Source organism: Ambystoma mexicanum, chromosome 10 (genome assembly GCF_040938575.1).
Source record: "Ambystoma mexicanum isolate Mex_15411 chromosome 10, UKY_AmexF1_1, whole genome shotgun sequence".
Lineage (NCBI taxonomy): Eukaryota > Metazoa > Chordata > Amphibia > Caudata > Ambystomatidae > Ambystoma > Ambystoma mexicanum.
In genome coordinates, this window is record NC_090932.1 from 37903433 (window position 1) to 37926668 (window position 23236).

Below are 23236 nucleotides of genomic sequence, written 5' to 3' on the forward strand. Positions count from 1 at the left end.
GCAACATTTCCAAATAAACAGGGTCATTGTAGAGGTATATGTAATGGATTACCTTTGAATTGCAAAACCTCAGAAGAGCGCTTGATATGTTTGAGTCCACAGTCTACCTTCAAGGGGCCTGAGCTTCCTGCTGCCTCGCCTGTCAATTCAATTATACGCCATCAGCTTCTCCATTTTCCAATGTCATGTTCAAATCAATTTCTGAGCCCTTTCAGGGCTTGGTCTCAGGGGGTGTTGTAACGTTTTACACAGTCTGTGTTAACTGAGTGTTGACGGCGGGAATTATTAAAAGTGCACATGGGTGGACTGCATTAACCAAAGTAAACAAGGATAATCTTGAACTTCCAATATCTGCGCGCCTGGATCCCCAGGATCAGCCAACGCCCACCTGCTCATTGCACTTGGCTTCAAACCATGGAGGTTTGGTGATGGAAGCCTGCCCACCCAAGGCCCCGGTGTCTGCCACTGTGCCAAATAGCTCTAATTCCATTGACCCTCAATGCCTGTGTCTCTGGCTGCTGTTCGAGTCTACCTCGTGGTGGTGCAACTCCCCACTAGGTCCTCATCCACCTCACTCAATCTCAATCACCCCTTGACCCTCACCCACCTCACTCAATCTCAATCACACCCTGGCCCTCCTACCTTGCCCTCCTGGATGGCGTGCAGTGTGTTACAAATCCTATAGAATATCACAAAACACGACATCCAGAAAGATGATGGAATGCACAAAATGGCTGCCAGTGTTTACATTATTATTACACAGCAGCCAACAACTCAACCGGCACCTCCGCACTGAGCACCAAAATGCCCCGGACCAGAAAGGGATGCTGAGAAAGGGCACAAGACAAGGCTGCACTGGAAACAGGCACACAAATCCAACCTACCACCGAAGCAACAACCTCAAATAGTAAAAAAACAAACGCCAAAAACCAAAACGACCAGAACAAAACTCCAAAGGGAAAACTCCCTATATCTCAGACCATACCTCGCAAGAACCCCAGAACCAGGATACCGAAATGACACAGAGACATCAAGACAGACAAAGAAAATCCCAAGACAACCAGAAAAAAGATGGGAACACCCAAGAAGAAGGTGGCCAGAGTCCGACCCCATCACCCCATACATCAAAAGAACAGAAGGACACCCCCAACACCCGCACCATACCGGACATAACGACGATGAAGATCTTATAGCCAACAACCCAAACATGAACCTAACTTACCAATTCAACGAAGAAGAAGCCTTCACGGACCTTGACCAAACCAGCACAAACGTAGAAGCAACACCACTGAACAGCCAAGCTTTCAATCTAGCAGACCGTCTCAATGAAGATGCAGCCTCCGCTGATCCTCATACGCCCTCCTACAGTGAAGATACAACCTTCGCTGATCCTCATCCACCCCAATCAACGCCAACAGTGATGCACCGCAACCAAACAACCACAAACCAAAACAAGGTACAACCAAAAAGCAAAACCACACCAATAAGATCCACTGCAACCTCATCAATGCAAGATCAATGTCGAAACATGCCACTGAGATATACAATCTGCTCTGCGACGGAGGGATTGACATCCTATTTGTAACAGAAACCTGGCTAGACGACAATTACAAGATCACCCTCAACAACTGCTTACCTGAATACTTCAAATGCATCCAATCAAACAGAAAAACCAAAAGAGGGGAGGGCTGGCAATCATTCACAAGGAACACCTGGATATCAAACTGGAAGACCCACTAATCATCGATAAATGTGAATCCCTAATCATACGTCCAGCAGTAACATCCAAAACAAACTTGAAATTCGTACTAATATATAGACCACCAACCTACGATGCAACGTTCGTAGATTCCTTCACAGAAGCGATCACCGTCCTAGCCATCAAACACAATCACCTGATAGTCCTATGAGATTTCAACATCTGCTTTGAAGGAGAAAACACAACCATACAAAAATCGCTAACCAGCCAACTAGCAGCAATGAACCTACAACAACTAGTCAAAGGAGCAACCCACTCGGCAGGGCATACACTTGACGCAATCTTCGCTAACAAACTACTCCTCACCACGGCACCCCCAATTCAAATACCCAGAGTGACCACCTCATCATCCCCTTTGTAATCAAAATGACCAGGCTAACAAACAATCAACCGGACAAAACAACGAAAACCATGAGAAGAAATTGGAGAACCATCAAAAACTCCAACCTGCATGAACTCCTGGAGCTAAACAAACCACACCCAACATTCATGGAAGAAGATGACCTGGACAAAAAGATAACCCTGCTGCATTCCTGGATTATAACCACTATAGACAACATCGCCAAAGAAAAACCCTTTGCTTCTTCTAATAAACCGTCTATGGCAAAATGGTTCACCCCACTTCTTTGCACCATGAAAAGAAAAAAATGAAGACTAGAACTTGATTGGAGAAAATAAAACAACGCGGCGAACAAACTGAAATTCCTACAACACAACCGGGCTTACAAAAAGGAAATACAAAAAACAAAGAGGAAACACTACGATAACCGAATCTTCGAAGCACCAAACACCCAAAAAGAGCTCTTCAAAATCATAAACGAAATCAAAAACCCTCCAGGATATAACAACACACCAACTCCATCCGTGAAACTCTGCAACGACCTTGCAGACCACTTCAAAAACAAAATCACCAACATCCAACAAACCATTCAAAGCAGACCGTCTGATCTGACCACAACCACAACCTACACCTGGGAGGAGCACCCACACAAACTACAAAGCTTTCCAGAAATATCAGTGGAGACATTTGTCAAATTGGTGAATGAAAGCAACAACTCAGGGTCCCCCGAAGACCCATGCCCACCAGACATATACAAATCAATTCTTAAACAAGGAACGCCCATGGAATATTACAGAAACGTCCTCAACGATTCCATCGCAACTGGGAAAGTGCCACAAGCCTTCAAAACTGCATACATCAGGCCACTACTGAAAGATACAGCAGGAAACGTAGAGGACCTCTCCAACTACAGACCTATCTCCAACATCCCATATACAGCCAAGCTGCTCGAAACGTACATATAAAAAATGACCCAAGAGTTTATAGAAGAGCACGGCCTACTAGACCAGGCACAAGTTGGCTTCAGACCACTGAGAGGAACAGAATCAGCTCTACTCTCAATATGGGATGATCTAAAAATCAACGCAGACTCGGACAACAGCACTGCCCTGATACTCCTAGGCCTATCGGCAGCATTTGACACAGTCGACCACAACACCCTCATAACGAGATTAGAAGCACTTGGAATAACAAACACTGCCCTACTATGGATCAAATCTTTCCTAACAAACAGAACGGTAACTGTATGGATGAAACCCTTCAAATCTAGCCCGGGACATTTGACCTGTGGGGTACCACAAGGATCTTCCTTCTCCCCGCTACTATTCAACATCTACCTGTATCTACTTATCAGAATCATCAAAAGCCATGGCGTCACCTGCTACAACTATGCTGACGATACACAAATAATCTTCAAAATACAAGACAACCCGGAAAGAAACTCAACGCTAGAAAACTGCCTCAGCGATGTATTCTTCTGGATGAACTCCAATTCCCTCAAAATCAACCCAGGCAAAACTGAAATAATGATCATCACAAAAAATGGAGGAGAAAACCAATTCATCCCTTGGCCAAGGGAACTCGGGACTACCCCAGCACCCTCGGCGATTGTAAAAACCTGGGGGTTCTAATGGACAATAATCTCACGCTAGAGCCACAAGTAAACGCTCTCTTCAAGAAATGCTTCTTACTCCTGCGAGCAGCAAAGAGAATCTTACCGTTCTTATCGTTCACCAACAAAACGACCACCACCATCATCGCCCTCGTCATGTCCAAAGTAGAGTACGCCAATAGCCTATACCTAGGCATGCCTGAATGACTTCTGAAACAACTACAACGCATTCAAAACGCGGCAGCCAGACTACTTCTGAAACTACCCCGAAGAGAACACACCGCACCAGCGCTGAAAACACTACATTGGCTAACAATAAAACAACGAATAAAATTCAAAACAATGTGCATTATGCACAGAGAGGTACACAACGAAGGCGCTGAGTTCCTAAGAGACAAACTGCGCCTACATCAACCAACAAGAACGCTCAGATCAAGCATGGACATCCGTCTGGAACCGAAGCCCTACAACAAAAGAAAACTTGGAGGATCCTCCTTCTCTCACCAAGCCCCGAAAACCTGGAACGACCTTCCAACGTACATACGTAACACAAGAAACCACCTATTATTCAGGAAATTACTCAAAACCTGGCTCTTCACGTCATAACTAGAAAGACTGGCCACAGGGACACCAACATAACTAAAAACATCAATGAACGTAGAGCAACCGCGATACGCACCGATCAATCAATGTGAAAAGCTGAGTTAAATATCCCAAGGCATACTAAAAGGACCAAACGGGCGACAGTTGCAATACAACCAAAGACAGTAAACATAGCAAACTAAGACAGAAAGACTAGAACAAATCATCAAGAGGACCAGGACCTAACTATGACCTTCCCCAACAGCCCTTAGAACAAAACATAGAGAGGGAAAGGAAGCACTGCATCACGGGCCCAATGCAATGGGTGAGAAACAGAATATTTCATCACTAAACACGGTCCACCAATACAAAGCAGGAAGCACAATGCCCCACAACACAAGACTACAACTAAACAACAGTCCCAAGGATGTACACGGAAATCAAAGAACCAGTCAGGACAGAAGGATACGAACGTCTGAATACACACGCTCACCAAGACGATCCACTAGGACAACACTTCAACACGACCCTGACCCTGAACCACTCAAAGCCTTAACCGACCAGGGTCAGACTAGATCACCTGAGAATAGATATCACCCACCCAGTCCCACACCTGAAGATTAGGTTCAGACGCACCCACCAATCCAAACTATACTCAATAGGATACAGTTGGATCAGCGCAACACCACCAAATCGAGTCGGCCCACGAGGAACCAGCGACATCCGAACTCACAGATACACAACTCTAACGGAATCATAAGTACCTGAACCAGGATACAGACCCCACTAACCCAACCCTCAATCTTCTGCATACTTAAACCCACACAAAACCACACAACCATCTGTCTCCCAGCAATCGGCACGCACTTTACCACACCGTATCAACAACACATAAACTTCACCCACAGCACTCGAGGCCTTCATCCGATCCGATACTGTCACCAAAGCCCAGCACTTGGTGTATACCGAGCTGAAGCTGCCAACAGCACACCACTCCTCCCACTCTCCTTCTCCCCTCCTCCCGACTACCCGTACCCCCACCCTTCCTGTTTACAGATCCGCCAGAGCACCTGGGGACCAATTCCGTTGGTGACGGTGCGCTATACAAGTACCGCTAACATAACATAACATAACATTATTTCAACGCAGTACTTTTACAAGGAGCAATGCACAAAATGGCTGCCAGTGTTTACATTACTGCACCACAATACTTTAACAAGGAGCAGGCGATCGGGCACATGATCTGGACATTCAAAAGCACTGAAATGTATGCATTGGTTTCATAAATGCTGAATCGGTGAGTACACGGATGGTTGAATGACTTGGGAATGGTATAAATGAATGAGCGAATGAGTTGCTGAATCTGTGGGTGAGTGAGTGAGTGAGTTGGTAAATTAGTGGATGAGTCAGCTGGTGGATGGGTGAGTTTGTCAGTTAGTGAGTGAGTTGCAGAATCAGAGAATGAGTAAGTGAATAGTGATTTGCACCCGGGGAAGGAAGCTCTGCCACTCAGGTGGCTGGAATAGCAGGCGAGAATACACAATCCACACCTGCTGTCCCAGCAACATGAGAACCTTCCCCAGGTGGCGTTTCTTTTTTCTTTCCTTTCAGTGTGGGGAGGCAACATGGAAGCTCTCCCTGTTGCCTTCCCACCCCCAAAATGACCTGATTGCCCCACCATCCCCTCCACTTACCTGCATGACTGGAGTATTGCGCTCCAGTCCCGGAACTCCTCCCATTTGTTTGTCATCAGAGAAACGGAAAAGGGACTTAGTCCCTTTTCCATGTGGCAGCACCCATCTTTTTTTTCATTTTTCATCGGGTGATTGACTTCAGAAGCAGTGCGGATCTACCCATGAAAGATAAAGAAAGCCATTTGCACCCCCCGGGCAAACCCCGGGGTGCGAAAGGCTTTCATGCCCTGCCCGGAAGGTGGACATGGACTTTAACGAACCACAGCCCGAGCTTTGCTTGGGTCTGCCTTAGCTCGGGCTGCCGAGCCGTTAAAGGCCATGTGCGCCCTCCTGGCAAGGCATGAAAGCCATATTCACTGAGTCAATCGGGCAGTCCGATATGGATTGACAGTGATTCCGCGACTGAATCACTTATCAATGAGTTTAGGATTACAAGTGAAGGAGTCTGTCTGCGAGTCAAGAGTGACTGAATCAGTTAGTGGATTAGTGGGAGATTCAGTTAGTGAGTCAGTGAATCAAAAAATAGTGGGACAAATGAATGGATCAGTCAGTAACAGTGAGAGCAAATTAATGAGTTTAAGTCAGTCACTAAGGGTCATTTTCTGGGTGACTCAGATGTGAAAAGTGGCAGAAAGCACTATGTGCGCAGCCAGGTTTTCCATTCAGCTGTTTTTTCTTGTGCACTTGTCAGGCAGAGTTGGGGCGCTGGGCAGACGTATCACGCCTGCCTCCATTTCCGATTCCACAAGGCAAATGTGGCTACCTTATAGTCAGCATGGAGTTTCCTAGGAATCCGTCTGAAATGACCACAGGGTAAAAGTGGGAGGATTCCATAGGAAGCCATTGTAAATACCTCCAGCAATTATTAAATGTGGGTGCCATTTACCCATTCCTAGCAACACAGCGGAAAAGAGAAGACTAAAGGAGATTGCGCTTGTGTTGCACTCTTTACTTTTCTATGGCTAAAATGTTCAAAAATTGCACAAGAGAACATTTTTGCACATAAGTGCAAGCAGATGTGGTCCGGTCTGGGCAATTTAGGATGCAAGCGAAAATGATTCAATTGACTTTCTTGCTGACTAGCTCTCCCACAATGGGGGTCATTTTCATTTCAAACCTAAATGGCGCAGAGTGGGTGACTTCTGTTTGCTCTTAAGTTCATTACGCCATTTTTTACATTTCCACCTGGTAGCGGAAAAGCAAAGTCTAAAACCAGGTCAAAATAATCTTTACTCTTCACTTTTCCTAGAGAGGTTTGTGGGAAAGTGAAAATGTCTCCAGCAATGAATGCCTGCAGTAGACATTCACAATGGATTCCTTGGTAATCCACCTCCAAGTAGCTACTAACGAACCAGCAAATTCCATAGGAATCCATTTGATGAATAATTTATGGCGGTGTAAAATGAAGTGAGTTTTGAAGATGGAGGAGGAAAGCCTGGTAGAACCGTTAATTCCACTTCGTGGCCCCTTTCCAGCCTTCAAAGGGATTGAAAATGTCCTGGAGCAGTAAAGCAAGGTTTAAAAGAATTAAGTCTTGCTTTCACGCCTTCGTTTATCGCTCCTCCCTTTATGAAAAAGACCCCTAGATCATTTGGTACAATAGTCAATTACAACAGGACTAGGTAGTCGCCTGTCTGTTTCCATTTCCTTCCCACTCTCCCCCTCCCTTCCTTATCTATGTTTTAGCTCTTGCACTATCTAAAATGTCGTCAGGCCGAGTACGATAGTTAATTTCACATCCTTACTGTTCATGGCCTGTAAGAATGTCATTGCATTTTCCCTTGTTCTCTCCCTTGCCTTGAAGCGCTTTGAAACACGTTGTGTATAGGCGCTATATTAATAAACTATCATATCATATCATGAAGGGGGCCGCCACCATTAGCATTTACGTGCTGTTGAGTCTGCTGCATGCACATTTCAACTTTTACAAGTGGCAGTGCAAAAGTAAAGAGTAAAACAAGGCGAAATTGCCTTTACTTTTAGTACTCGTTTTGTAAAGTATGTGAATGTTGCCTGTGAAAAAGGCTTTGCACGCAGCATCTACACTGAATTCGTATAGCTGCTTTCTGCTTTTAGCAAGTTCTGAAAACAGGCGGATTCTCCTGCAGAAAATATGATGGAGGTGTAAAAGTGGGTGCCGTTTGAAGTCGGAGGAGGAATGCAGAGCGGAAACATTCATTCCGTTTCCGCTCCTTCTCGGATTTTAAATGGCGGCAAAAAGCCCTGGAGTGTAAAAGTAAACCTTAAATGGCTAACACGTGGTTTTATGCCTTACTTCTGGACTCCTGGGCTTCCAAAATAACCCCCAAAGGAAATCTAATGGATTTCAGTTTAAAGACAGGCGTTCATTTGTAACGCCTGTCTTTACATCTTTGTTTCCCAATCCAGAGGACTTAGAAAAGGACCACACAAGCCTTCCTGTGAAAGCTTAAAACGAGTTTTAGCCAAACCCTTTTGCTACAAAGGACGCAGTGAAATTCGGGAACACACAGTCATGGGTAGATCTCCGGAACCAAGGTGAGTAGTGTGCAGAGTCAGTTTGTGCCAGCCAACTCTGCATATGGTGGGTGGCAAAGCACCGACAGAGGGTGGCCAAGCCAGGTGGCGCATAACGTAGGCCCGGCAGAGCGCGACTAAGCAATGCACGGCTGCCTTCTTTAAAACATCACCTTGCAGGGAGCTGGGTAATGATTTCTCATGTATATAGCGCTTTCCCAAAAGCGCTTTACATAGGACATATTTACATACACCACCCAACTGGAGCTGGTACTCGTTTATCAACCTCGGAAGGATCAAAGGCTGAGTTTTCCGTGCCAGGATTCGAACCTGCGACTTGCAGATCACACAACGTTTCCATTCTTACTCTTTTCCTAAAAATATGCTGAAAACATTGCTGTCAAACAATATTCGCCAAGTCCTTTCTTGTATACTTTCCAAATGCAGAACTTAGCATATCAGAGTGCATGAAGCAAGCGAAACTGGCTGCAACACCCTGCAGATCTGTGTCCATAAACTCAAAAAGAACTAGTTGGGCTATTTTAGATACTCTAGGACTTAGAAAAATGACAACCTACTTTTCCAAATTCCTTTCGCCACTAAAAAGTTTTTTATTTTAGGGCCAAACTGAAGAATAAACATAAATAGTTCTTAGTGCCTCTTAACTTCATTCATTGCAGATATTGGGCCTGTCTACCGTCCAACTCGCACCCTAAGGTCAAGCACGGCCCTCCTACTAGTGATCCCAGCCTCCAACTCAGCCAGGTTTGGAGAGGCGGCCTACTCCACCTTGGCACCAAGTCTGTGGAATTCATTGCCTCCCCACATCTGACACAACCAGGACTGCATGGCCTTCCGTAAAGTGCTAAAAACATTGCTTTCCCCAAATCAGTGAAAGGAACTGCCTAAGGCCACAAATCCATCTACAAATGGCAACATCTGATAGAATCTGCATTATTCGAAACACAGAATCAGTTAGGGCCACAGAAGCCGACCAACTAATGTAAGAGACAACGGAACAGTCAGGGCATGGAAGATGGCCTATAGACCAGAAGGGTTCCGGCCCAGGCGGGGGTGGACTCTACACACCTGGCTTGACCCCCAAGGCATAGCAGGTGGTATGTGATCAAGAGAGGATAACCCGCCCTACCTAGGAATAAGAGTAGAAAACTGCCCACCGGAGGCACCTAATTAACTATGCTCGGCTGGACTCTCCGGAGAATCATGCGATAACCCAGGAAGTACCCACCCTCCCACCTCAAACTTCCACCATGGACCTGGAAAATGGGTCCTTTCAGTCCTACTACAGAGTGTCTGGAAATAGTCCGCCCAAGCGAGCTAACATATTGTACCCTCACTGGCCAGAATATCCCTTTTGGAAATCCACTACCACGAACCACCAGGACAGACACGGCCGGCACATTGAGATCCGAAAGCAATCCAGGAATGGGGTCCTCTGACCAGTAACCACAGTCAGTCATTCCTACCAATATGCTCACTCACCACTTCGCATCAACAAACAATAGATCGCAGCTACACCCATCGATCAATTCAGCATAGCTGTACACATACCTACATTTCTCCGAAAACACCTCAACAGCCTGGTAGAATGCAGCTATACCCCACGTAAAATCGGCCTTGCTCCACACAATCTCCTACACAAGCCCCACGGCAGCTAGAGACCACCCTCCTCGCCGCGCACATTACACTGACCTATCACATCCACGCAACACACCTAGCAGTAGAATGCAGCCAACCCGCACAAACCACTCTGGACACACATTCCAGGGGCACCCAATTAAAATATATGCTACTCTACTCTCTCCACTGACATGGAGGGCATTGAACCCACCAATGATACATAAGGCGCTATAAAAATGCTCCTTAACATAATATAACATTGTGAAGCCACACTGGGGATTCTTTAAAACAAAACAAAGAATGTTGATGAAGGTTCGAGCGGAGCTCTGTTGACAGTTGCAGAACGACCCTCAGGATGGAGGGGTGAGCCGCCACTTCACTCAGCACCCCTGCTAAGGTACACTCTCCACTGATGCCTGGGATCAAAGTGTGGCACTCCCCTGACAGTGAGGGGAGCAGCAAAACTCACCAACGCCTCCCGGGGCCTTCCCTTACTGCTGCAGCCTGGCTCACCGGCACTCCCCAAGATGGGAGTGCCAGATGGTCACCACCACCCCTCCCAGGCTGCATTGGCAAATGTGCCACTCCCCATGAGGTAAAGGGAAGCGCAGCATGATTCATGAAGTGCCCGCCTGCTGGCATACGCAGCCTGGGCAGAGGAAAAAGATTGCCTCCATCCCCGATTGCTGAAATTAACTGCCAACCGCCACCTGACTTATGTAGCCCGTCTCTAACATACCAAAGGGACGCTGCTGCTGGGTTCCTCCCAGTGATCGAAGTGAGCGGGAACAGTTAAAAGCGGTGTTCCACTACTGTTATTTTTTTTCTGTTTATCATTCCTGTACTTTTTACGACCATATTCACCGTTCTATACAGAGGATTTGTCCATTCATGTCCTTGTGCATGTGTAAAGTTGCAATAAGAGACTTAGGGCCTCATTACATGGAAGGCGGTAAGGGTTAACGGTCACCGGTAATGGTACCGGTGACCGTTAACCCTTACCGCCTTACTACGAGGTCCCTTTGCGGGTTGGTACTTTAACGCCTGCTTTTTAGCAGGCATTAAAAACCAACCCGCAAAGGGACCAGGGTGCTAATTACGGTACCGCAATTTGCGGTACCGTAATTAGCACCTTTCCCATTCCCATCATGCCCTATGGGGCAAAAATGGGAATGGGGAAGGGCAATGGGGGAAGGGGGGATTACCGCCCCGCCAACCTTGGAATAGGGCGGTAATTCGCCTTTCCTCCAAGGCGGTGCCAGTATTTTACCGGCATGGACCAAGGTGCTAATAGCACCTTGGTCCACCCCTACCGTGTAATGAGGCCCTTAGTTACTAGTCACTTAAAGCCTGATTCATGGAAAAATGTGCACTTATCCCGCAAGGACCGTGCGCCGAGAACAACACTGGGCAAGCCTGTGCGCAGAATAAAAAATGCACGCTCTGCGTATTCATGGAATTGTTTGTGGAAAGTAACCGTATACGCAAGTCACGGTCAGAGTGACCCCAACACGCCCCCACGCAAAGCAAAAACAACCTGAAAAGTCACCTTTGTGTGCTCCCCCTCAAACAGTGTGTGGGGGTCACCGCAAGCAGGCCTGCATCTCGGAGACCCTGCGCAGCGTCCCCCATAACTCTTACCGGCACCCTGACAACATACATACGATACTTCGTAACTCGGGTAAAACTCAGAAAATCTGTGTGTGAAACCCCATAAACCGGCCCAGCACCCCACTATGCTGCGTATGCGTATCCCTAAATCCAATTGGATCACCGTCAGTGTGCATGCACCCCTAAATTCAACATGGAAACCCACCTCCGCGCTGCGATTCCTATGCGCAAGTGACTTTACGCCTGCCTTCAGGTAACAGAGAGATCGAGGGATTTGCATGGGAATTTCGCAGGCAAGAGTTTGCACGGTCACATCCATGAATACGCGCTGTCGTGCGCATCTGTGGGCGTGCTATGGACTGCCTGCGGCCTCTGCCTCGTAACGGACACTTTTTCCCTTGTTCTTCCTCATTTTCTGAGTTCCGTATAAAGTGTCTTTTGAATCCCCTTTTATAAGAAATGTTTAAAAACTGCTGGAGTCCTGGGAAAAAATAAAATCTCTAAATACCCCTTACGCCAGCATTTATTTTTCTGACTTTCCTTGTGTATGTTCAGACTTATGGGTTTCTAGTGTTTCTTCCTTGGGAGACTTGGTGAATCATTACCTTTGCCTTTTCATCCCACATCCTTTTCACACAGAGGTGAACCAAGGTGAGATGACGTTGCTTGAGACAGGTAAGAGGTGGGTTAAGTAGTTAGAAGGTGAAGTGTCAGAAAAGTATATTGCTATGCCCGCCTACACTGGTCTCCCATACAGGGAAGGCGGACCATCCCCCGCTGCACATCATTGGACAGAGCGGTCCAGGTGATAACGCACTTGGCCAAGTCCTCAAGCTATGCTAGTGCTGTGTTGTGTTATTCTACGCAACGTGTGCACTGCTTTCTTCTGTTCCACTATGGTACACTGTGCTAGTATATAGAAGACTTAGCTGGTGCCACGGTAGCAAGTGACTGCTTCAGGGCGCTTGCTGCGAAACATCGGATCGGGAACGTGGAAGAGCGATGGCGGAATCAGGTCAGCTTAGCGTAAGGATTGTGCTTTCGCAGTCTTCCTGAACAGCACTCATTCTTCACCAGGTGTCATGCCGGCTGGTGACTGTTCCACAACATGGGACCCTGTACAGAAGAGCTTTAACCGCCAAATAAATTTTAGGTTCCTCTACGCAAGACAGACCAGCTTAATTTTATTCACATTATTTTCATTTAATATGTTGAACTAACTTGAAATACTTCTGATGTAAAACGCAAAACGGTGTGTACAAATCGCCCAAATATGTCAAGTCTTCTTGGCAAAGATGTACTCTATTTTAGCATCGAATGTTTCAGAGTTTCCACCAAACCTTTCATTTTACAAAGCCACCACATGCATTTCTCCTAGGTCCAACTCTCTCAAGTCTGGATAAAAGGTAGGGACGTCCTTTGGAGAGGGGGTGGTCGCCAGGGGTAGCGCCTGAATTCTCCCTTACTACCCCTGAGGTCTCCTTTGCTACCCCCAAAAAAGGTGTTTTTTTTCTATTGAAACTCCTGTGCTGTGGCCAGTGCCATGTGGCTCTTTGTGCCTGGAGTGGCTGGCTTTCTTGTTCAGGCCTCTTAAAACAAACAGGGGGTTCCACAGGTGTAATACTTTCAGCAGTGACCCTTAATAAGAACGAATAAGAATAACAAATAATGTGTCTTTCTGGAATTCTGTACAATAATTGCTAGACTCATTAAAGGTTTATTTCAGGCACACTTCAGGGGGTGAGTCACTGATTTAGTCTGTTCTTAAACCCCTCAAATCCACAATACAGACAAAAATGTCCAAAAAGCATTTAGAGTAGAATAAGCATCCATTTAAGACTATGTGTTTTGCTTTTCTCAAGTTGCAGTTATAGCATGGTTTTCTTCTGCCGTTTTCTCTGTTATAACCATCACAAGACATTGCATCTCAGTAACTTGACAAAATCCTAACAGCTTCTGTAAGGTGTAGAAATGTTTGACCATAGCGCATAAAGTGGCACTTGACTTCATTGTGCCACAATTAATGCTTTGTTGTAATGTGTCTATCTTTCCCATCTCCCTGGCATGCAGTTCAGGATGTTTGTTTGCATGTATGAGGTAACGAGTGCCCATAGTACGGGATGCTGTGTGAGTGCTTTGCTTTCCCAGCGCTACTCTAAATTCTTTAATACACACTTATGAACCCCCAATAGTACGTATTTTGCCAACCTCTGAAGACTGAAAAGTAGATCCATGCATGCTTGACGTGTGGCCAACTTTTGACCTGAAGATGAACTGGCCTGCTGTTAAATCTCAGTTACCAGTTTATTGGTCTCCACTGCAGAGTCATTTGCTTACTGACTGAGAACATTCAGACATGTAATTGCTCATTTTACTATAGCCGGTAATATAGCTATAGCCGGTAAGATAGTTTTATGGGTTGAGCACTCGCTGCTGCGATGTGTGGGTGATCTACAGGTTGCAGGTTCGAATACCAGCAAGGCCAACTCAGTCTTTCATCCTTCTGAGCTTGATAAATGAGTATCCACACAGGTTTGGTCATATTGTATGTATATTCGTTCTATATAAACTAAAGCACTTACGCGTAAGTGCTTCATAATAACACATTATTATCATTTGGCATTGGGCGTCTGCTTGCATTCACAGTAATTTGGTAATATGGTCTTGTACACACTGATCTTAACGATACATGTGGTGACCCATTCTTGGATGAAATGTATATCACATTACAGTGATTTCGTAACCATATTTTTCGTAGTGTACTTAGGAACAATGCTATGTGATGCCACTTCCTGCTTTGTCTTGGGGTGAAAGGTTGTGTTCATCGCTTCCTGTGATGCCACTTCAGGGTGGGGTCAAATTACATCACTTCCTGTGATGTCTTCAGAGGTCAAGGGTAATGCAATGTCACCTTCGTTACCCCTGGCATTTTGGTGAAATGACGTCCCTAGTAAAAGGTTTATATTACAGACATTTCTAGAAATATGAAGAGGGAGTTCCAGGATGATGAAGACATTCTACCTATTCTGTAAAAGTGGCATGCTAGGATGTTAAAAATAAAGAATTAAACCTACCCTAATCCCATAACTCCTTTTTTGAGGAATACCGGCCGATTTGCCGCTCTCTCCCAAGAAATGCAGAGCTCTGACTTTATAATCTAGCTATTTTTTATTTATATCGGTAACAAGTCTGCATAAAGAGAGTTATGTTTAGAAATGTTCTTTGTAAGGATCAGGGTCTTTAATTAAATAGGGTCTAGCTCAAGACGGGTACGGACATAGGGGTACCTCGTGGTAGCTCTAGTCTAAGAGGCATTTCTATTTGAGCCCCTCCACAATCCAAAGCCAATTCCACTTTATGATATCAAAGGTCTCCACACATAGATTAATAAAGTGACAACTTCATTTTAGATTAATTAATAATGGGCAGGAGTGAGAAACACCCATATTTTTCATATGTACCTGGAGCAGGTAGACTTTCAATGTCACTCTCTCTATTGGGGCTGGTTCTCTATTCTTACTGTACACCGGAAAACCAAGCTATATAATTTGGGTCCCTTCCTCTAACTAGGAGGCCAAGAAAGAGCACGTGTTAAGGTGACTGTTATCATGCTGCTGTGGACTCCTTATCAGGAAGGAACAACTGTTTGGAAAGAGCAGTGAGACAAGAGCAAAAGAAAGGCTAGAAGAGATATGAGTTTAACGCCTTACGAAAGGCCAGATGATCAATGGTGCACGCAGGGCCAGAGGAAGTGGGGGGCGAGACAGAGAAAGCCGGCCCACCAATCGTGGATCTGGAAAAGCAGGGGGAAGACAGCAGAAGCTGGTTTCCAGACCGAAGATTCCTTGACAGAACATACTTAATGTGTTTAGCCCACAGATAAAGAGCAGTAAAAGGAGAGATGGACCAAACAGAGGGGCTTGAATTTAATTCTGGCTTAAACAGGAAGCCAGTGAAGATGCCGTAATACCGGTGATATGTGAGCAAATTTAGAAGGACCCACCCCCAGATGAGTGGCAGAGTTCCGTAATACTTGAAGGCGCTGTATCAAAAACTTAGGTTGAGAAAGCAGTAATCAAGTGTCCCTGAAATGGAAGCAGAGACAGACAGGCTCTAAAGGTTTGCTAGAATGGATGGCACATTTTCTTCAGCACCCTAAGTTTGCCGTGGCCTAAAATACATCTAGCCCTAACCTGAGGGGGACGCAGAAAGAGGCGCGGCTATTTTCATTGCCAGATTTTTTACTTTTTACAAGAGAGAACGGAGTAGGTAAAGAGCCCAGCGAGGAAGGCCAGAGGTCACTGGTCCAAAGTGATTGGACAGCTGGAGAATGTCCAAGTACCATAACCTCAGTTTTCTCTGCCTTTAGCTTGAGCCAGTTGGTATTCATCCAGCTGCCAATGTCGGCTAAACAATCTCTGAGGCGAGGGGCCATCAGCTCATGGTCTTGATCAATTCTGAGAATGAGTTGCGTGTCATCTGCACATGCCTAGAACCGACAGCCGCAAGAATGGATTAGTTCAGCAAGAGGAAGTACATAGTTAATAAAGAGAAGAGGGGAAATGGCAGATCCCTGGGGGTCTCCTCAAGTCAGTGGAGGAAGAGGCAGAAAGAAAACCAGGAAGTGAAAGCACTTGTGTCCGGTCAGCCATGAAGGACCTGAACCAATCCAGGGAAGATCCCCCAATACCGATCTCGTCAAGACGATGACACAAAATAGGGTGGCCAATTGTGTCAAAGGCTGCGGAGAGGTCTAACAATATTAGTAGACCTACTCCACCCTGATTAATATTCATGATCAGATCGTCAATGACAGACAGTAGTAATAACTCAGTATCCATTCCTGGGTGAAAGCTGGACTGGAATATGTCAAGTACAGATGACTGTTCTAGAAAATGCCTACTCCATAAATTGGGGAGACACAATAGAATCCAAAGCCTTCATCAGAAACATCAAAAGAGAGATAGGTCGAATGTTTGCTAAAACTGCAGGGTCCATGGAGGGTTTCTTCAGGAAAGGGGATACAATAGCACATTTCAGAATTGAATCCAGCATTCAAGGAGTAAAGTGCTGTGGTAAGCAGTGGCACTAGTTCAGAGCCAAGCGTTTGCATTATCTTTACGGGGATTGGGTCCATTGGAGAGGAGGATTTAAGATGATTAACGACTTTGAGGACCTGATCCTAAAAAGGAGAAATAAAATCAAAAGGGCCGGTCCGCCCTCTCAATACCCTCTAAATGAGAATAAACGGAGAAAGAGGAGGCTAAAATGTTTTCTCTAATCTTAGCAATTACGTTAATTAAAAAAACTAGAGAGGGAGTCGCACATCGTCTGTGATGCTGGAGTAGTTAACTTAGTGCAAGCAACTGACAAAAGCTGTTTGGACTGATGACTCGTTTCAAGGATGCGTTCTGAGAACTATCTAGTTTTAACCCACTGTTCTGAATGAAGCCCGCTTCTCGCAGGCAGCCAGTGTATACAAAAGCACGGCCATTCTAGGGAAAAACAGCCTAGAATTGTAGGATTGAGAAAGCAAAACCCAGAACTAGAGAACTCTTCACCATCATGGGCAAACTAGACCCACCGGTGCCTGTGCCATCCAACTGCATCCATAACAGTACTTGGCGCAGTAACATCCAAATGCCCTTCTTCACAAAATTGACATGACATGATACAAAAAAGATGAACCACCTTTCTGCTGCTTTAAAACTCATCTCTGACAGAGAGGTTGTCCAAATTATCAAAGGCCTCAAGCCTTCCCACTGCCAGGGAGACATCTGCCTGGCCCCCGTCATTAAGGACTCTGCGGAAACCCGTGCACCCTTCCTTGCGACCGCGATCAACTCCTTGTTCTCCTCCTGCTCAGTTCCATCCAGCCTCAAGGACGCCTGGGTCCTCCTACTCTTAAAAACACCCACTCTAGACCCCAACATTCCTACAAACTACCAACCCATCACCACCGCCCCTTCTTGCTAAAAATCTTGGACCGTGCGGCATATCTCCAGATCCAGAGCTTCTTGGAATCGCAGCACAACCTCCTAGGTTTACATCAATATGGCTTCCGCCGTGGTCACAGCACTGAATCGGCCCTTCTGGACCTAACGATCCAGTTAGATCACATCAAAGATGCGGGCAAGCAGCCCTCCGCCTGCTGCTTCACCTGTCCGCTGAGATTTTCCTTGTGCATCATAAAATCCTGTGCTGTCACCGGAGTTCAGCAGCGCAATTCTCACCTGATGCCATCTCTTGGATATCTTCCTTCCTCTCCGCGAGAACAATGAGGTTGTTCTCCACCAGTGTCGCAGCCCTTGCACCCCATGTGACGTGCAGTGTCCCACAAGGCTCCTGCATCTCCCAGACATGTTACAATATATTCACTAAGCCACTATTTGACTATTTGACCAGCTTGATGATAAAGGAAATACCTTTACATACTATGGGAATGACACGCAGATCCTGCTCCCCCTCACAGGGAATTATGACAATGACTCTCGCAATCTTCTATCCATCTACCACACCATACAGGTGTGGATGGCCTCCCACCATATCTCTCGTAATGATGAAAAGACAGAAATCTTGCTGGTCGGGTCAACACTCAAGAAGCTCAGCCCTGCCAATAAATCTGTTTGTCATTGAAGGCATCTGCATCCAGGTCTCCAGCAACGTTCAGACCCTAGTGTCCACCTGGACTCTACGCTCTCCCTCTCTAGACAGGGCAATGCAATTGCCTCCTTGGCAGCTCATACCTCTAAACTAATCAACACCTGCAGACTATTCTTGACCTCAGAAAGCTGTGTCACCATTGCCAGAGCATTCACAGGCTCTTGGCTTAACTACTGCAATGCCCCATTTGCAGGAACCTCCTCACGTAACATTAAAAAACGACAAATCGTCCAGAACGATGTGCTTAGAGCGGGACACAATATCCAATCGTGATCACATCCCGGCTGCAAGAAGAGATGTCCAGTGGCTCACCAGCCACAAGTCCACCATCTTCAAATCTCTAGCCATCACGCTCAAATGTCTTTCCAATACAGCGCCGACATACCTCACCCAAAAATTCTCTAAACCTCTTTCAACAAGACCCACCCGTGCAGCCTTTGCCCATCAGCTGACCATGCCGAGAATCAGAAGAAACAGATTGGGTGGGTCCAGCTTCCCGGTAACAGCTGTCAAGAGCTGGAACGTTCTTCCTCAAAACCTCAGATCTGAACAATCATACTGAACCTTCAGAAATCACAGCAAGACTTCATTACTCTCCATCTGATCCGGTTTGTTTCATCCTAAGTACCCGATATGCCTGTGGCCTTTGTGCACTTACCTGTAACCAGCACCTTGATGCCTCTGGTTTAGTGCGCTAAACAAATGCAAAACTAAATAAAGAAATAAAAGCCTCTATAATAGCTTTGTGGTTGTTGAGGCTATTTTCAACAGAGCTTTATCACTGGCAATTATAATGTTTGTATTTAATAACATGTATTATTAAAAAATGTTAATTAAAAGGTAATTCTCCTTTGCATTCCTTTCAAACCACAGACTTCATTGGAAGCCAAATGGCGTAGAGTCAAACAAGCTTGATTTTACCCAGTTGTCAAGCAGACATACTCCCCAAAGTGTCTGTTTACCTAGTATTGAGTCCCCAAAATCAATTTTCTTTTGATAAGAGAGCTACTGATAACTTTTAGATCTGGGTGGATTCCCCCGGTCAGATACGGTTGAGACATGGCTGCAAAAGACTGATCTCCAGCAATTTGAGATTGTAGCAATCACCCCCATGTCGGGGGTGTACATGGTGGGTAACAGCCACCAGCCTGAGCCTATACAGGCCCGAGTGAAGCAAGGGCCTTGGTGGGGGCTGTGGGCCGTTACCGCCGATGTATGCCCCCCGACAAGGCTTGGATAGCTAATAGCACCCAGGGCGCAAACAGTTTAATTTTTTTTATGCTTTGCAGGAGATGGACTCACGTATTGCACAAGCCCAATCTCCGGTTAAATAAACAAGATGGCCAGATTTCAATGGCAGCCACGGGCAGGAGCAGCACTGGGACCAGAGCACAAAGCTTGAACAGGTAAGTGGGGAGGGAGGGGAGGAGGTGGGAGAATGAGTGTGGGGTGTCTTTGTGGGAAAGAAGGGTGTGGGCATGGGGAGGCAACAGGGAGAGACTCCCTGTTGCCTCCCAAGATCAAGATGGCACCACCCAGGGAAGGGCATTGGGTGGCTAAAAAATGTGGGAGGTACACAGTGTGTTCTTGCCTGCATTTATGGATCGGGCACTGGGCTGGTTGACCTCTTTCCTCTCGAATCAGCTTTCTCAAGTTCAACTGGGCCCCTTTCTCTCCTTTGCCTCACAACTTGCACAGGCCTTCGGGGCTTGATCCTCTCACTGTGGCTTTTCAACATTTACCTTACCCCTCTTGCCCACTTGAGCTCCACCTTCTCTCCTCATTTCCAGTGTCATGCTAACGACACATAACTCTACTAAAGCTTCCCTCCTCTTCCTCCTCTCTTCTCCTTCCTCTCCCATCCTTGACTATCTGAGTGCTATACAGGTATGGTGCGCTGCTAATGATCTCTGCCTTAACTCTAGTAAGACTGAGATCCTTCTCAAAAGGACTCTGACTCCCTCCTTCCCTCCGACCACCCTCCTTGGGCACCCTCTCCTCACACTTGTGTGAGGCTAAAAATGTGGGTGTCATCTTCAACTCCTTGCGATCCTTCTCACCTCATATCGCTGACCTTGCCAAAAAGGCCCACCAGCAGCTTGACCCCTAAGAGGCATTCTCCCTTTCCTCACCTTCAGAGCCTTGGTCCTCTCAAGGCTTTATTACTGCAACAGCCTCTTCCTTAATCTACCCCTTTCCTTACTCTGCCCTCTTCAACTAATCCAGAAATGGACTGTGAGACTTATCCTTGGGCTCAAGCACAAGGACCACATCTCTCCAGCCCTAAAATCTCTCCACTGGCTCCCGGTTGCTGCAAGGATCAATTTCAAGACCCTCTGCATCATACACAAGGCTTTCTGGGGCGTGGTACCTGACTACATTCAACTCTCTCTCCCTAAATACCTCCCAGCTAGAGTCCTTCAGTCCAACTCTCTGCAGATCAGACGTTTCTCCAAGCAGAAAGTGGGGCATAGATCTCTCTCTTCGGCAGGAGCCTCCCTCTGGAAAGGCCTCCCTTCCCCTCTCCGACTTGAGCCGGATCTCCTCAAGTTCCGGAAGCTACTCAAGACCTACGTCCTCCTGCCTCTATGACTAGTTGTCTCCCTGGGGTTAGGCCCTCCTTTGTCCAGTCTTCCCCTCTCACCCTTCCTACCCGCACTTGCCCTCGGGCACTCTTCCCTGACTAGCCTTCCTAGGCTGGTCATCCCCTCACCATTACCCCTACCCCTCACTCCCCTTGGCACTTGCCCTCCTGGGCACACTTTAGCACTTGCCCAGCCCCTGGGCCCCCTCCCTCCAGCCCGTTTCCTCCTTTCACCCTCTCCCTCCCCCTGCACTTGCACAGTCTGAATCTCACGAGGCCTCGTAGGACCGTTATGGTTGTTTCTCATCTGTCCCCCTTCCCTTTTTTTTTGTCTTGTGGCGTCTGGAAACACTTTCTGTTCTCTAGGCGCTATACAAATGTTCAATAAATAAACACAAATAAAATGCCCAGTCACCTGATTGGCTGAGTGCCCCTCCCCGGTTGAAAATACTGGATTTATGTTATCAAAGGCGTAATACTGCCCTCTCCCCCTCTTCTGGAGCAATCATCTGACTGGCTCTGCCCAGCACGACTGCCCTTCCATTGACTCTGGCCTGCAATGGGCATCTCTCTGTCGACCTACTGATCATTTCTCATTTGTCTGATCCTACCGCTGCCACCTGTTGACGGAATCCCACCCTGCACCAATCTTAGAGTGACCATTGCAACCGGAAGTCTATGCTCATGGCTGTCTGTTAGACTTCGGAAGCGCCTGCAACACTTCCTGTGATAAAGAATTAAATCATGGCAGGAAAGGAAGGACGTAGTGTACGTACAAGGGTGCTCCGCCAAGATGGAGTCATACTCGTCGCAGGTCCGGATTCCATCGAAGGCGTTGGTGACGCACTCCCACCAAAGACCACGGCACTTCGTACTCACCTAAATGAGAGAAGAACACACATCAGCAATTGCATACAGAGAAGACAGGTTTGGTGTTCTGCGATTGGTCAAAACTGGTCTTTAATTGAACATTACATATTTCTACATCGTTTCAACACATTCTCCCAGCCAGCAGGTCCCTTCCTCAGCGTACCCATCCCTTTCTCTTTAAGATGCACTGGTCAAGATGCTGAGAGTTTATAGTCCACCTCCATGAGTGAGGGGAAAAGGCTGGAGGAATGTCACAGCACTGATTGGTTGTCTGCCTGGAGTCTAGACCCCACATGACTGGTTGGATGAATTTAATTGGACACTAGACTTCTAGTCAGACAGAGAGTGCAGTTTCTTGTACTGTAAAAAAGGCGGACACACCACAGCAATTTTAAAATAATGTTGCCATTATGAGGCTAATTTCAGTTTTGGGTTGCAAGCTTGCAGGACGGCACAGGAATCTTCTTCAGGAGTGGGGTCCAGTGGTATTGCAGATCATTTGTCTAGGCCCCCCATAATCTGCAGACTAGGTCCCCAGACCTATAAAAGTCATTAATTAATGGATAAGATTCTTCTAACTCTTAATCTCACTTATTTTATCATAAATTGTCAAATGTGAATTTCATTGACTTTTGTTGATAGAGTTCATGCGTGACAGAATTTTGGTATTCGGTCCCCGTAGTAGGTAGGTATCTGACCACACTGCCTACCACACCACAGCGGCACAGGGTGCGTCACTGGCACACATGGCAAAGAAGCAAGCTACCATTAGGCAGAGCTGTGCCTTCCTTCTTAATGGGCAGCCTTACTGGTCGTGGATGCGGTCATGAAGAGGGTGATGTGGGCTGGATAACCTGCAGAAGTCACACTAGTGCTATGTCGAATGCTGAAACAAAGCCCTTTCAAATTCAAGAGCCTGTCCATCCCAGGCGGCATCGCTCTCCCATCCTCCCAGTTCATGTGGCACAACATGCAATCAGATTCTTCACAAAGCCCTGCTACGACCCCTGTACCATGCATGTTCTTCACCTCAGCCCCCAACCAGTAGTGCATCACCAACTGCCTTTCCCCAGTGAAACTGACCTCTTCGTCTTAACAGTGCAGTTCCATGTTAATGTTAAAGGACATTTGTACCGGGCACTATCACCACCGGAGTGGTCCTCTGGCACTCTGGCGGCTCTGAAAAAGGAAGGGAGGGGGGGGTTAGTGGGAACAAGCTGATAAAGTGCAAGAGAACAGTGATGTGCTTTTGGCGGCCTCTGCCCGGTGGGGCCGTTGGCTGGGCATGGGGTGTTTGCGGCCAGTAGTCATTGTGTACTGTTGTGCGGGTCTATGTGTTTTTTGTTTTGTTGTTGCAATGTTGTGAGGTTTTTCCGGTTTGTTG

General features: G+C 46.6%; 1 protein-coding gene across 2 annotated transcripts in view; it reads right to left on the bottom strand.

The window, feature by feature from the left end:
* CLDN16 (claudin 16) overlaps nt 1-23236 on the bottom strand; it is a 233238-nt gene that overhangs the window by 153597 nt on the left and 56405 nt on the right. Inside the window, exons 2-3 of one of the 2 annotated variants that reach the window (XM_069617451.1) lie at nt 21759-21861; nt 53-139 (exon numbers count right to left, since the gene is read on the bottom strand). In XM_069617451.1, coding sequence (XP_069473552.1) covers nt 53-139; nt 21759-21861 — 190 coding nt within the window. The remainder of the gene's footprint in view (nt 1-52; nt 140-21758; nt 21862-23236) is intronic. The other variant, XM_069617452.1, reaches the window with a different exon arrangement.